Below are 12,062 nucleotides of genomic sequence, written 5' to 3'. Positions count from 1 at the left end.
GAGGTGCTTCTGAAGGAAGGCGATGAAGACGATGAAGACAATCAAAACAATCACCTGGAGGGAAACAGCAGTTGCTATTAAATACCAAATCCCCCAATTCCCATTCCTTGTTCCCGAGGGATCTTGGTCTATCTCCGCATTGTATTTGTCAGTTGCCAACCCCTCAACTTTGAACATTGGTGTAACCCCGCAGATAACTCAACCCGATGCCGTCACCCAAGACCCAAGCCTCAAGTCTCGGGATTTCGGTTCGTTGGAAAGAGGAGCGATGAGTGGCTTGACTCCTCGCCCATCTGGTTTAGTAATAAGGTTAGAGCCGAGGGGAAATACCAAGCTTATTGGCTTGCCTTCGCAACCTCATCGTCTCTACCTCGCTGACTTGAAATCTCCACGCTCGGAACATAGGTACCTACAAAACATTATCCCCTAGGATTTTTGATCGCTTTAGAAGCAGAATAAAACTTCCCACATTTGATCGGAATATAGGCCCTTATAATACCCCCGTTTTGCTGAGTTATCAGGCTTCTTGAGCCAAGAGACTACCTCGTACTGCCAGAGTTCAAAGGTTCCTACGAGGTACTGCCTTCGACGGACCTAGCGACAACTACCTTAGCTGAGTCCTTGGAACCAAACTATTGGGCTATCTGTCTCGATGCCAACCAAGTACGCAGAGCAGGTTCCTTAATTCTCAAAAGGGCTTGGGGAGTAGACTTAGTAAATGGAGAGACTCCTCTTGGACTTGTTCACTGAAGCATTCCCCCCCCCCAAAAAACTCTATCGGCAGGTTTAGGCTACCTGTCCCCGACTAAGCAGAAACAACACCTCCAATAAAGCACTTAGTGAGTAGTGCCTCGACCTCGACGGTCGACCACTACGAAGTAGGGCCGGACACTGTGGTTGCAAGCGACAAGAAGCAAAATATGCCGTGTGCTGCATAGCAATAAGCAAGTTGACGTTGCTGTGTACGGTACGAAGTACGTAGTGCTCCATAGTGCTGTCGGGATGGATCATGGATGAGACACAAATGCCGAGTGCCCGGAGTCTGGGCCAGCGCCAACAGCCGCCAAGAGCCACGCTCTACTTTGTATGGGCCAACACTGCATCAGCACAAGGGGCCCTCGGAAGCCTTTGCTTTTCCGCGAGGCGTCCCAGACGCCCCATGTTTGTTGAAGCTTGTGAACGTGGAGATGGCCTGGTTCTAAAACCACCACCTCTACGTGCGCCCATCTAAATGGTGGGCATAGTTTCCTCGAGAACATGCGAGCTTGTGCTACGTACCATCCGGAGACATGCTCCGAAGGAATTCGGGACCGTCGAACTCCCGCAAATGCCACAAATATTCACAAATGCCATGTTCGCGAGGGGCCTGCCGCCGTCCGATGGAATCGGCGATCTGTTCTGGGAAGCCAGGTTGGTCATGTGACTGACGGAGGCCGAGGGGTTTCGGTTGCGGGGCCAAGGGCCAGGACCCAGAAGGTCGTCTTATTATTATAATATAATAATAATAAGTTATTTACGAAGAAGGTTGCTCTGTGCTGGGCACTGGGTACGGGGTACAGTACATGTAGCCCTGAATAGAAACAACCTATCAACCTCCTCGCCTTTTAATAATAATATCTTACTCCGTAAATGATAATAACCAAGCTAAAATGTAGTCCAGTACTTCGTACATGCGTATTTAAGCATTAATATTCCGTAAGATGGCGGACATTGCCGTACTCCCGGGGCGTCTGCTCTCCAGTACCCAAGTAGTGTACCGCACCACCCCGACGGATTCGGATTCTCTCAATCTCTAATTCTCTGGCCCCATTCTGCGGTTCGTAGGGATAAAACCCGCGCAGGCTACGCTTAACCTTAATCTACGCTAATCCGTACCGCCATGGACGTGGTGTTTTACAGATATGGGCCTCGTTGCTCTTCAGATTAATAAGGTACAGTACGGTAGATACCTATACCTATCCCCTATGGAGCATACTCCGTAAGATGGGGGGTCCCGGGGGGGGGGGCACATAGGACGAACCCTTTTCTATTTTTATATTCTATTAATTATATTAGCAAATTTGCTCTTGTACTTCGTACTGGGCCGTACGTAGTAGCTACAGCACGTACAAGTAGTTCCATAGGTAGAGTACTAGGTACTAGGTACTGTCCAGTCTGTCCTGTCTGTCCTGTCCTGACGTTCAGAGTAACTTACGTAGGAGCTGCCGAGGCGTGGAGTGGGATTAATATCAATTTTCGCGGGTTTCGATTCGTCTATCCGCCTCGCTAAGATTGCGCGGGCGGGTTCGCGGCCCAAGCGCTGTCGTCATTGGGCGGCCCTGCATATGTGCATGACGCGCTACTGCAGCCTGACGTCGGTGTTGCCGTTTACGTCATCCATGGGGTCATAACCTCCATTCGGGTTTTTTTTCCGCTGGGGAGGACTGGACGGCAGTGGCCAGTCTGGGTGCGCTGAGGCCGTGGAGGGGGGGGGGGGAATACGGTATATATCGCCCCAATGCCAGATGCCTGATACGAAGTTGCTACCGTTCTGCGTTCTCATGATAATAGAATGAGAATGAGAATATTCCCGGGCGTGGACGACACATGAAAAGGGACCCCACCCCACACTCTGGCCAAACTAGCCAGTGGCCGCCCTCCGCCCACTACTCCAGTATCACCCATTACCCATCACCCATCACCCATCAACCACCCCAGCGCTGCCCAACTCTACTTCTAGGAAGGCCTTCCGCTGTTTCTGCTAAAATTGTAATCAGACATCGTCCCATCTGTCTCCCCGTCCTACAGCAGCGGCGCTCCAGGACGGCGGGAAGGAGGGGTGCGTATATGCTCTCTGGCGAGATATATGGGATATATATGATGGGACACATGTCACATATGGGGCTACGACGTCCTATAGTCCTATGTACAGCACCGGGCAGTTGCCCTAATTATTAATAATGCCATTGCCAGCAGCACTGCTCGAGCACTCGAGCACACGGCCCCTAGCCCCTCGCCCATCCATGGTCCACGGTCCATGGTCCATCCCATCCCCATCAGACGGCCTCATACCTCCGTCCTGTAGTCTGTACGCCATGGTGCATTGGTGGGGAGATCCAGGGACTTCTCAGAGTCTGGACCAGCAGATCACCGCGGAAAAGCAGCAATCATGTCTTCGGAATGTTTGCGACCTGCCGCTTCTGGGATGCTGGTGCCAGTACTGGCAGTCTGATACAGCGCGGTACTCGCAGTCGGTGGTGCTGGCCATGCCCATCTCAAATTTAACCCACACAGGCACATAACGGACGGGGACGGAGTAATAAGGGCGCACAGCGCTGAGCACACAATGCCACGCAATAGCTATGGCCATACGAAGTAATTTTTCCAGAATTAGCACGACCCTCCTCCCTCTGCTTGGTGTCTGGTGTCCGGTGTCTGGTGGGCCACTTGAAATTGCTGTAACTGGACTCTGTATACTCCTTGCCTCTTGCCTCCTACCTCCGGCCTCCTACCTCCTACCTCTTTCCCCAATAACCCTACCCGCGCTTTTGCATAAGGCTCGTGCCTTCCCTTCGCTCCCCCCTCCGCCTCGCTGCTTCCCCCTTCCCCCTTCCCCATTCCACCTTCTGCCGGATGAGGATACTCCCTCCCAATTCCCTTGCCTTGGAAACGTGTTGCTTTGTTGTGCCTCCGTCCACACCCTTTCCCTTTCCCTTCCCAGCGCCCTCTGCCGCTGCCCGTTACCCGCTACCCGTTACCCGCTGACCGACCCTCTTCGAAGCCGCTCTCTTGGGATTAGGATCCGGCAAAGTCCCCAGCCACACACTTACAACATACTTCGTGCACACATACACATACACATACATTCACCATACGCTATACCGCTATACCGCAATACCGCTATACACTACGGAGCTTGCGCATCTTACCGCTTCGTCGTTGTCGCTGCTGTGGGCCTCTCCAAACCAAAGAAACCCAAAGACATATCTCCTTCCAAAGTACGAGCAGGCGTTGGGCCCTTATCGATTGGCCGCGGCTGGCAACCTGTGTCGCTTGCTCCAACAGCTACGTTAACGGCAACTGCTGCGCTTTACCGTCCCTATCAACCAAGTACCACGTCCCCCACTGCACAGCCTTCGAGGAGGAGGGACTCGGCTCGGCGCCATACATACCTATCACCTCAACCATTACTGTACGCCTGCGCGCTGCACGCTCGTGGGGATTTCCAGGGCAAGCCTTACCACCAACTGCTGCCAAGTGGCCCTCCTGCTCTGGGCGAAGATCAACGTTGAAACGACCCGACATACTCCAATCCAAAAGAATTTCCCGCGTCACGAGATCATCATAATGCCCTCAGACCCGCACGAAGAAGAAAGGGTGAACTTCTCCGCTCCCCCCCACAACTAGTTACACCACGCTGATCCTACGTCGTGACGCAGAGCGAAGCAGGTTCTCTAGGCTTGCCAGACCTTGGGGATGGCATTGACGCCCTGACCTTCGAGCAGATCCTGGAGATGGACGAGGATGAAGAGGAGCGCGAATTTAGCAAATCCATCGTCTTCGGATTCTTCGAGCAGGCGGAACAGACCTTTACCAAAATGGACAACGCACTGTAAGTAGGCGTTTGTGTGTATTGCTGGCCTCTTTGTTTTCTTGTGCCAGCAAGCAGCAGCAGCAGCAAACTAATCAAATTATCTTCGTGTTTAATAGGGAGCTGCGAGACCTAGAGGAACTATCGTCGCTAGGTCATTTTCTGAAGGGATCTTCGGCTACTCTGGGTCTAACCAAGGTCAAAGATAGCTGCGAGAAGATCCAACACTACGGCCAGATGAAGGACGAAGCCGGGATAAATGCCGAATCCGACGAAGACCTATGTCTATCCCGGATCCGAGAGACTCTGGTAACAGTGAAGGAGGAGTACGCCGAAGCAGAGAAGGTCCTGAGGAGATTCTTTGCAGGCTGAGGACGCAGGGAGGGTATGTGGAGGACATCCTCGTGGGCTGGGATATTGTCACAGTGGCCAAGCAACACATGCCGCTGGACATCCCGACCACGACTAGGGATTCACGTCACTGGAAATTTTGCGGTGGGTTTCCCTTAAAAAAAAACTGTGTTCTTCATAGCTTTGGCGTCTCGGTTGTACATGCGATCCAGGGAAGTTCTTACGGCGTGGCACGGGGTGCCGCCTCTCTTCCCCCCCCCCCCCCCCCTTTTTTCTTCTTTGCAGACATCAAAATTTACTCATGGCCTTATGGAACATGAAAGATGGGGTTGATGGTTGATGATGATGGATTTTAGGAAACTGCATGCCCGCCTGCATTGCATTCAGATGCGATATTATGGTGGGATCTGATTTATGCCGGTTTCTATGGCGATACAGTTGCATTTTCAGCAAGCCTTCATTCGTTTGCCGGTTTTAGAATCTAAGACATGTTCTTGAATAAAATATTCCACACATGGTTTAGCCAACAGACCACTTCTTCATATCAAGGGATATCCACACTCCCCTCAACGACATACTCCTCACTCCCATCATCCAACTTCTTCGCCCCCATCCTACAAATGGCGACCTTCTCAACCCTCACATCCTTCATCCACTCGAAGTCCTCCCAATCCTCCAAAATCTCCGTAGCATCAATAGTCAACCTCGCCCTGCTCTTCCCATGTCCACTCCCTTTCCCTTTCCCCCTTACCCCGGGCACATAAACGGTATTGAGGATCGTAGCGTGAAGTAGCAAGGGCCGTGTATCGGGGACGAGTAACTCAGCGGAGAGAAAGGCATCTCGGAGTTTGAGGCAGAACGCTTGCAGCACACGGTTTGGGGTAGGAGGGGCGTAGAGGATGGATGTTTTGCCAGGATTGGGGTGCATGCTTTGCAAGCCTTTTAACGTAATGGTTAAGTTTGACGATGAGGAAGCAGTAAGAGCTGGGTGAGTAATTAGCACACCTCCTTCCTCCGTCCCTTCTGCTGGCTTTAAACCCAGCATTGGGCCCGCGCCATGGGTATCCAATTTCCTACCTTCAGCAGTAAGCTTCGTCTCTCGCTCCTCTGTGGTGAGAGTTACAGCAGATTGCTGGGCTACTGAACCAGAGGGGCTTATTGCCGACGCCTCTACAGTGACTGTTTTCTCCTCCGTTGTCAAACTCGTAACCTCCTCCTTCATGCTTGAACCAGCAATATTACTAGATAGTAAAAACGACTTCAAATCCAGCTCCCTCAAAAGTCCTAAGGCCCTCTCCACCTTTTCCGGCGCTACCAAACTCATCACTCCCAGCGTGAGATGCAGGGTTCCGAGAGGCCGCACAGCGGCTTCGGGGATGCCATCGGGGTTCCGAGGCGTGCGGTTTTGGGTGATCTTCTCCCGGAAGACGGATAGTGAGGCTTGTAGCTGGGGTCGGGATGAGGGTGTGACGAGGGGGAGGCAGAGGAAGTGTGTGAGCCGCGGGGCCGGGGTCTTTGGCGGCATATTGTTCAGTTTTTGAATACGAGTACTGTGAGGGTTATGAGGGATTACAATTCATTTGGTTTGGGGTCGTTATATACCCTCTCGCTGGGCACCTATACCTTAGTTTGATATGGTGGGTAGTGGATATGATGTCGTCGCCGTCGAGCCATCCTGTACTGTACCCCTGCAGTCAGCAACGGGCCGGCCCATGAACCTACCTACCTATACGTAACGTTCTATAGTACGAGTACAGTACTTCTCTACATCTATGCTTATCTCAGCTCCTTAAAATTCCTTCTATAGGCCAAAACATTCTACATGCAGAGAAAGGCAATTATACTCTCATCATTGGTTATAAAGGCCCCCACGGGGTGTTTGCTATCCAGACATGGTAGCTGGGAGGATGCTGATGCGAGTCGCCGATTGAACTCTTCAGCTCAGCGCGCCTTCCATCCTCCATCGCACCCACATCCAGCCCGCCTCTCTTCCCATCATCAATCAACTACTGATTTCTCTCAAACCTTACATATAAACATGGACATGGACATAGATGACGCAGAATCATCAACCTCGTCGCATTCAGAATCGCGCCTCCCTCACGACGTCCCCTACCCCACAACAGCAAACGAAATAATTGAGGACTTCACAGAAAAAGCCTCAGCTCGAGTCTCCTCGTCTATTGACCTAGAAGAACTCAAAGATGACAGAACCCCAGATATCAAACCCAGACCATATCAATTTGAGATGTTCGAGGAGAGCTTGAAGAGGAATATTATTGTTGCTGTATGTCTTTGCTTCTTGCTTTGTTTTTTCGGGTGAGGTATGAAATGAGTATGGAATGGAATGAAAGAGAAGGGCTGCTAACTTGGGGTGCGCGAGAAAGATGGATACTGGGTCGGGGAAGACGCATGTGTAAGTTCTGTTTTCAAATTTCATTTCTTAAATTTCGATGGACTGTTTTCCGGGGGTTTTGAGGGTGCTTGCGAATTACTTGCCGAACCCTTATTCCGGAGGCGATATGTTTTCTATTGAATATGTCTTCTTTGCCGGATATATATTCTATGACCGGCTAGATGATATCTTCTATGCCTGTTTGAATTATCTCAAATATCGATATTTGATTTTCATATCTACATTCAGCCTTGCGTCTTCCATACTCTGTTCGTATAGCATACTGGCCCTCAGGAGTCTCTCTGAAATTGCCCACACAAGATTTACTGCAGACACATTCGTATAGCTAACCACACTTGACAAGCCAGAGCTGTTATGAGGATGGTTCGTGAGCTTGAGTATATGCCTTCGTATCAGGTAGGCAATATCATCCAACGAGCTGTGCATACTAACGATTGCAGCTCATCTGGTTCCTGGCCCCGACTGTTCCCCTCGGCGAGCAGCAGTTTGAGTACATCAAAAAGCATATAAGTTCTGTCCAAGTAAAGTTTCTTAGTGGAGCAGATGGCGTTGATCGTTGGACTGAGCAAAGTCTATGGGATGCAGTTCTGGAAAATGTTAAGATTGTTGTTTCGACTTACCAAATATTGCTTGATGCCCTCACCCATACCTTCATTCGGATGGAGTCGTTGTCTTTGATAATCTTTGATGAAGGTGCGTATATCATCGCGCCATCACCAACCGCCAGGCATTAATACGTCACAGCACACAATTGCGTTGGGAAACATCCAGGCTCTAAGATAATGCGGAGCTTCTACCACCCCAGGAAATCCCAGGGTCTTAGTATTCCACATATCTTGGGACTTACAGCCAGCCCCGTCATGCGCTCGAACCCAACCTCGCTCATAAATATCGAGGAAACATTAAATGCCATTTGTCGCACGCCTAAGAAACACCGTGCTGAGTTACGGCTTCAAGTCAAGCTTCCAGTCCTATCAGAAATCTATTTCGAGAGTCTTCCCTCGGAACAAGAACTTACTGGATACACCAGAACGATTCAGAGCCTTGGAATGGCCTTTAAAGCCCTTAGCATCACTGACGATCCTTATGTTCGCGGCTTGCGACGAGACGGAACGGAGAGGAGCTTGAGAAAATTGGAGAAAGTTCTTCTCAACCACAAAACTTGGTGCTTTTCTCAAATGAAAACTTTCTATGGCATGGCTTTGACGATTTGCAGAGAGTTGGGACCCTGGGCTGCAGACTACTATGTCTCAGAAGTCATAACTAGATTCCTCAAAGCAACCCAAGAAGCTAATGGTGACCTGGGCAGCGTGTTTGAAGTGACAGAAGGAGAAAGGCAATACCTTGGCAAGGCATTGCAGCGAGTCAAAATCATCAGCACTGATTACACTTCCCTGGAAGCGACCCTCATTATTTCAGACAAAGGCCAGCAGTTGATTGATATCCTCACACAGGAGCCTCGGTCCTTTAGAGGGATAGTTTTTGTCCAAGAAAGAGCGGTGGTGTCTGTCCTCGCGCATCTCATTTCTATCCACCCAGAAACCCGCGATCGGTTTAATTTAGGGACCATGGTCGGTACATCTAGCCACTACAATCGGCCGAACAACATTGCGGAGTTTGTCCGGGTGGGTTCGCAGGTTAACACCCTTCCAGATTTTCAATCGGGAAAGATCAATCTTGTCATAGCGACTAGCGTCCTCGAGGAGGGAATTGACGTTCCTACCTGTAATGTTGTGATTTGCTTTCAGAAGCCAGCTAATTTGAAGTCCTTTGTTCAACGCCGCGGTCGTGCTCGACAAAGAGACTCAAAGCTTATCCTCCTCCTTGAGTCCATAAATAATAGAAAGAGTGAGTGGCAGCAGCTTGAGCTGGCTATGAAAAAGCTCTATGAAGACGATATGCGTCGCCTTAAGGAGATTATGGCGATCGAAAGCACGGAAGAGCATGATGGACGCAGCTTCCTAGTCGCAAGCACAGGTGCTCTACTCGATTTCGATAACGCTGTCAGCCATCTATACCACTTTTGCGCCACTCTGCCAGCGAAAGACTATGTGGATAATAGACCTGAATTCATTTGTACTAGTAAGGATGAGGATGTTGGGTCACTCATTAGAGCAAGAGCAATTCTCCCAGTCTCAGTCCATAAGGCAGTACGAGAGGCTCACAGCAAAACCCTTTGGACCAGCGAGAAGAATGCTATCAAGGACGCGGCGTTCGAAGCATATCTTGGACTTTACAAGGCAGGACTTGTTAATGAACACCTGTTGCCTCTTCTGAGGCATGATGTTGATGTGACTGAGTTGACATCGACGAGAGTTGAGAAGCAGGCATCTATCATGAGTGTTGATGAGTTATATAACCCCTGGATCGACGTTGCTAAAGCGTGGAACGAACATGGCCAATGCGGCTCTGTGAGTCTGAGGCAATCAACAGTTGGTATAGGCGGATTGGAAATTGAGGCATATCTCCCTGTTGAGATCCCCTTTGTTAAGCCATTCAAGCTATACTGGGACCGCGAGACTGAAGTTACGGTCACTAGCATTGCAAAAGGAGCTGCGAGAACGGGGCAATCTGTTTCAAAAACTACAGAAGAAACTTGGTCGATACTCCATTCCGCATTTGGTTGGCGATTTCCCGTTCGAAAGACGGGGTTTCTTATGCTGTTTTCAATGCAGTCCGAGAAGCCACCCCAGGATTTAATGGGCAATCAAACAGCGGTTGGAAAATCCCACTTTTCCTCAGACCCTTCATCGACCGGCTTCATTCGACAAATTATGGAACCCAATATCAGATATATTTACAAGTCATTCCTTGCAAACAAGCCTCGATTCGAGGATGTTCAGCGTCCATACTACGAATATGACGCTGCCGCTGACGCCCCCCACCTTTCTGTCGTGGGTTTCCCAAAACGGCTGGATTTCTTACACAAGGAATTAAATAGCGAGAATACTTCTTCTAGGAAGCCGCATTCTGTGGTGTTACCCGCGATGAGCTGTATCGTCGATGATATGCCATTTAGATATGTCCAATTTGGGTTATTCATCCCAGCAATAATGCACCGTTTCAAGGTATCTTTAATCGCAGAGAGACTGTCAACATCCATTCTCAGAGCAGTCAATATCTCCGAGCTTAGCTGGGTCATCACAGCTATCACCGCATCTAGTGCTTTTGAGGATAGCAATTACCAACGCCTAGAATTCTTGGGGGATTCGATTTTGAAGTTATGTGCGTCGGTACAGTTGGTTGCTGAATATCCACTCTGGCATGAAGGATACCTATCAGCCAAGAAGGATAGGCTAGTGGCGAATTCTCGACTCTCCCGGGCGGCTGTTGAGCTCGGATTGGACTCCTTCATCATCACCAAAGCATTCACAGGGTTGAAATGGCGACCACCTTATGTAGAAGATTTGCTTAAAGCACCCATGACTGGCAAGCGACAGCTCTCCTCGAAAGTCTTGGCTGATGTAGTTGAAGCCCTCATTGGAGCATCAAGGGTAGACGGTGGTATTTCCAAGGCCCTCAAATGTATTCAGGTCTTCCTCCCCGAACTCAACTGGCAAGCTCTCGAAAGTAGACAAGCAAGTCTATATCAACGAGCTCCCGAAATTCCCCTTCCCGAGACCTTGAAACCCGTCGAGGAGATAATCGGCTACACATTCAAGAAGAAATCTCTGCTCGTCGAAGCCATGACTCACGCCTCATGTGTCAACATCGGCTCCCAATCCCTAGAACGTTTTGAATTCCTCGGAGATTCCCTCCTGGACAACATCATCGTCGAGGCTATGTACGCGCACACACCACCACTATCACACTTCCAAATGCATATTCTGCGCACCGCACTCGTAAATGCCGATTTCCTCGCGTTTTTCTGTATGGAATGGAGCATGTCCCAAGATACCAATGAGCTCCTTACCACCAAGAGCGATATAGAGAACCTAGAGAAGTCCCAAATACCTTATATCACTAAGTCGACGCAAAAGCCCCTCCATGCCTTCCTGCGCCACACATCTCCCCCGTTAGCACAGGCCCAAACTAACACCGCCAAACGACATGCCCATCTCCGGCACGCCATTGCCGCAGCCATCGAAACCGGGACCCGTTACCCATGGGCTCTCCTGGCGCGGCTAGAAGCCCATAAATTCTACAGCGACTTGGTGGAGAGTCTCCTCGGTGCGGCGTGGATTGACTCCGGTAGCCTGGACACGTGCAGGGCGATGATGGAGAAGATGGGAATTCTGAAGTATTTGCGACGGATTTTGAATTCTGCAACGTCTAAGGAAGGGAATCCTATTAGGAAGGAATTGGGGGTGGGGTTTGGTATCCATGTTTGGCACCCGAAAGAGGAGCTGGGTATTTTGGCTGGGAGTAATGTTGTGAAGTATAGGATCTCTACTAGCGAAAAACCTAAGGATCCTCCTTGTCCTGGAGACGGGGACTTAGATGGAAGATTCATATGTGAGGTTTTTGTTGGCGAGCGGAAAGTTGTGGAGTGTCATGGGGGCGTCAACAAGAACGAGGTGCAGACTAAAGCTGCGGAGATGGCGGTGGAAATTTTAACACGAGAGAACGAAGCTTCTATGGACGTTGACGAGGAAAATGTCAGGACTCTATGTGCTGGTTCTGCTGTTAGTTAGGGAAGGTAGCTGGATAGGTGTACCAAGCGTGTTGGCGTTTCTTTTTTTGATGCATAGATACCTTACATACGGAGTATGGGTAGGTATAGCA

At 50.0% G+C, this 12,062-nt stretch overlaps 3 protein-coding genes across 3 annotated transcripts; 2 read left to right on the top strand and 1 right to left on the bottom strand.

Moving 5' to 3' along the window:
• Positions 1–4,326: 4,326 nt before the first annotated feature.
• Positions 4,327–4,942, top strand: BP5553_03342 (uncharacterized protein; the record flags this gene model as incomplete). The annotated part of the gene is made up of 3 exons (XM_032011965.1): positions 4,327–4,356; positions 4,419–4,591; positions 4,642–4,942. 3 exons carry the CDS (start codon positions 4,327–4,329, stop codon positions 4,940–4,942), a joined length of 504 nt encoding a protein of 167 aa, XP_031871658.1.
• Positions 4,943–5,465: 523 nt separating this feature from the next.
• On the bottom strand, positions 5,466–6,446 carry BP5553_03341 (uncharacterized protein; the record flags this gene model as incomplete). The annotated part of the gene is made up of 1 exon (XM_032011964.1): positions 5,466–6,446. One exon carries the CDS (start codon positions 6,444–6,446, stop codon positions 5,466–5,468), a length of 981 nt encoding a protein of 326 aa, XP_031871657.1.
• Positions 6,447–6,959: 513 nt separating this feature from the next.
• BP5553_03340 (uncharacterized protein) lies at positions 6,960–11,971 on the top strand (the record flags this gene model as incomplete). The annotated part of the gene is made up of 3 exons (XM_032011963.1): positions 6,960–7,208; positions 7,778–8,030; positions 8,082–11,971. 3 exons carry the CDS (start codon positions 6,960–6,962, stop codon positions 11,969–11,971), a joined length of 4,392 nt encoding a protein of 1,463 aa, XP_031871656.1.
• Between the last annotated feature and the right edge of the window lie 91 nt (positions 11,972–12,062).

The sequence above is a fragment of the Venustampulla echinocandica genome, assembly GCF_003357145.1.
Source record: "Venustampulla echinocandica strain BP 5553 chromosome Unknown scaffold_1, whole genome shotgun sequence".
In the NCBI taxonomy this organism is placed as follows: Eukaryota; Fungi; Ascomycota; class Leotiomycetes; order Helotiales; family Pleuroascaceae; genus Venustampulla; species Venustampulla echinocandica.
This window is presented reverse-complemented; position numbering and strand designations above follow the sequence as displayed.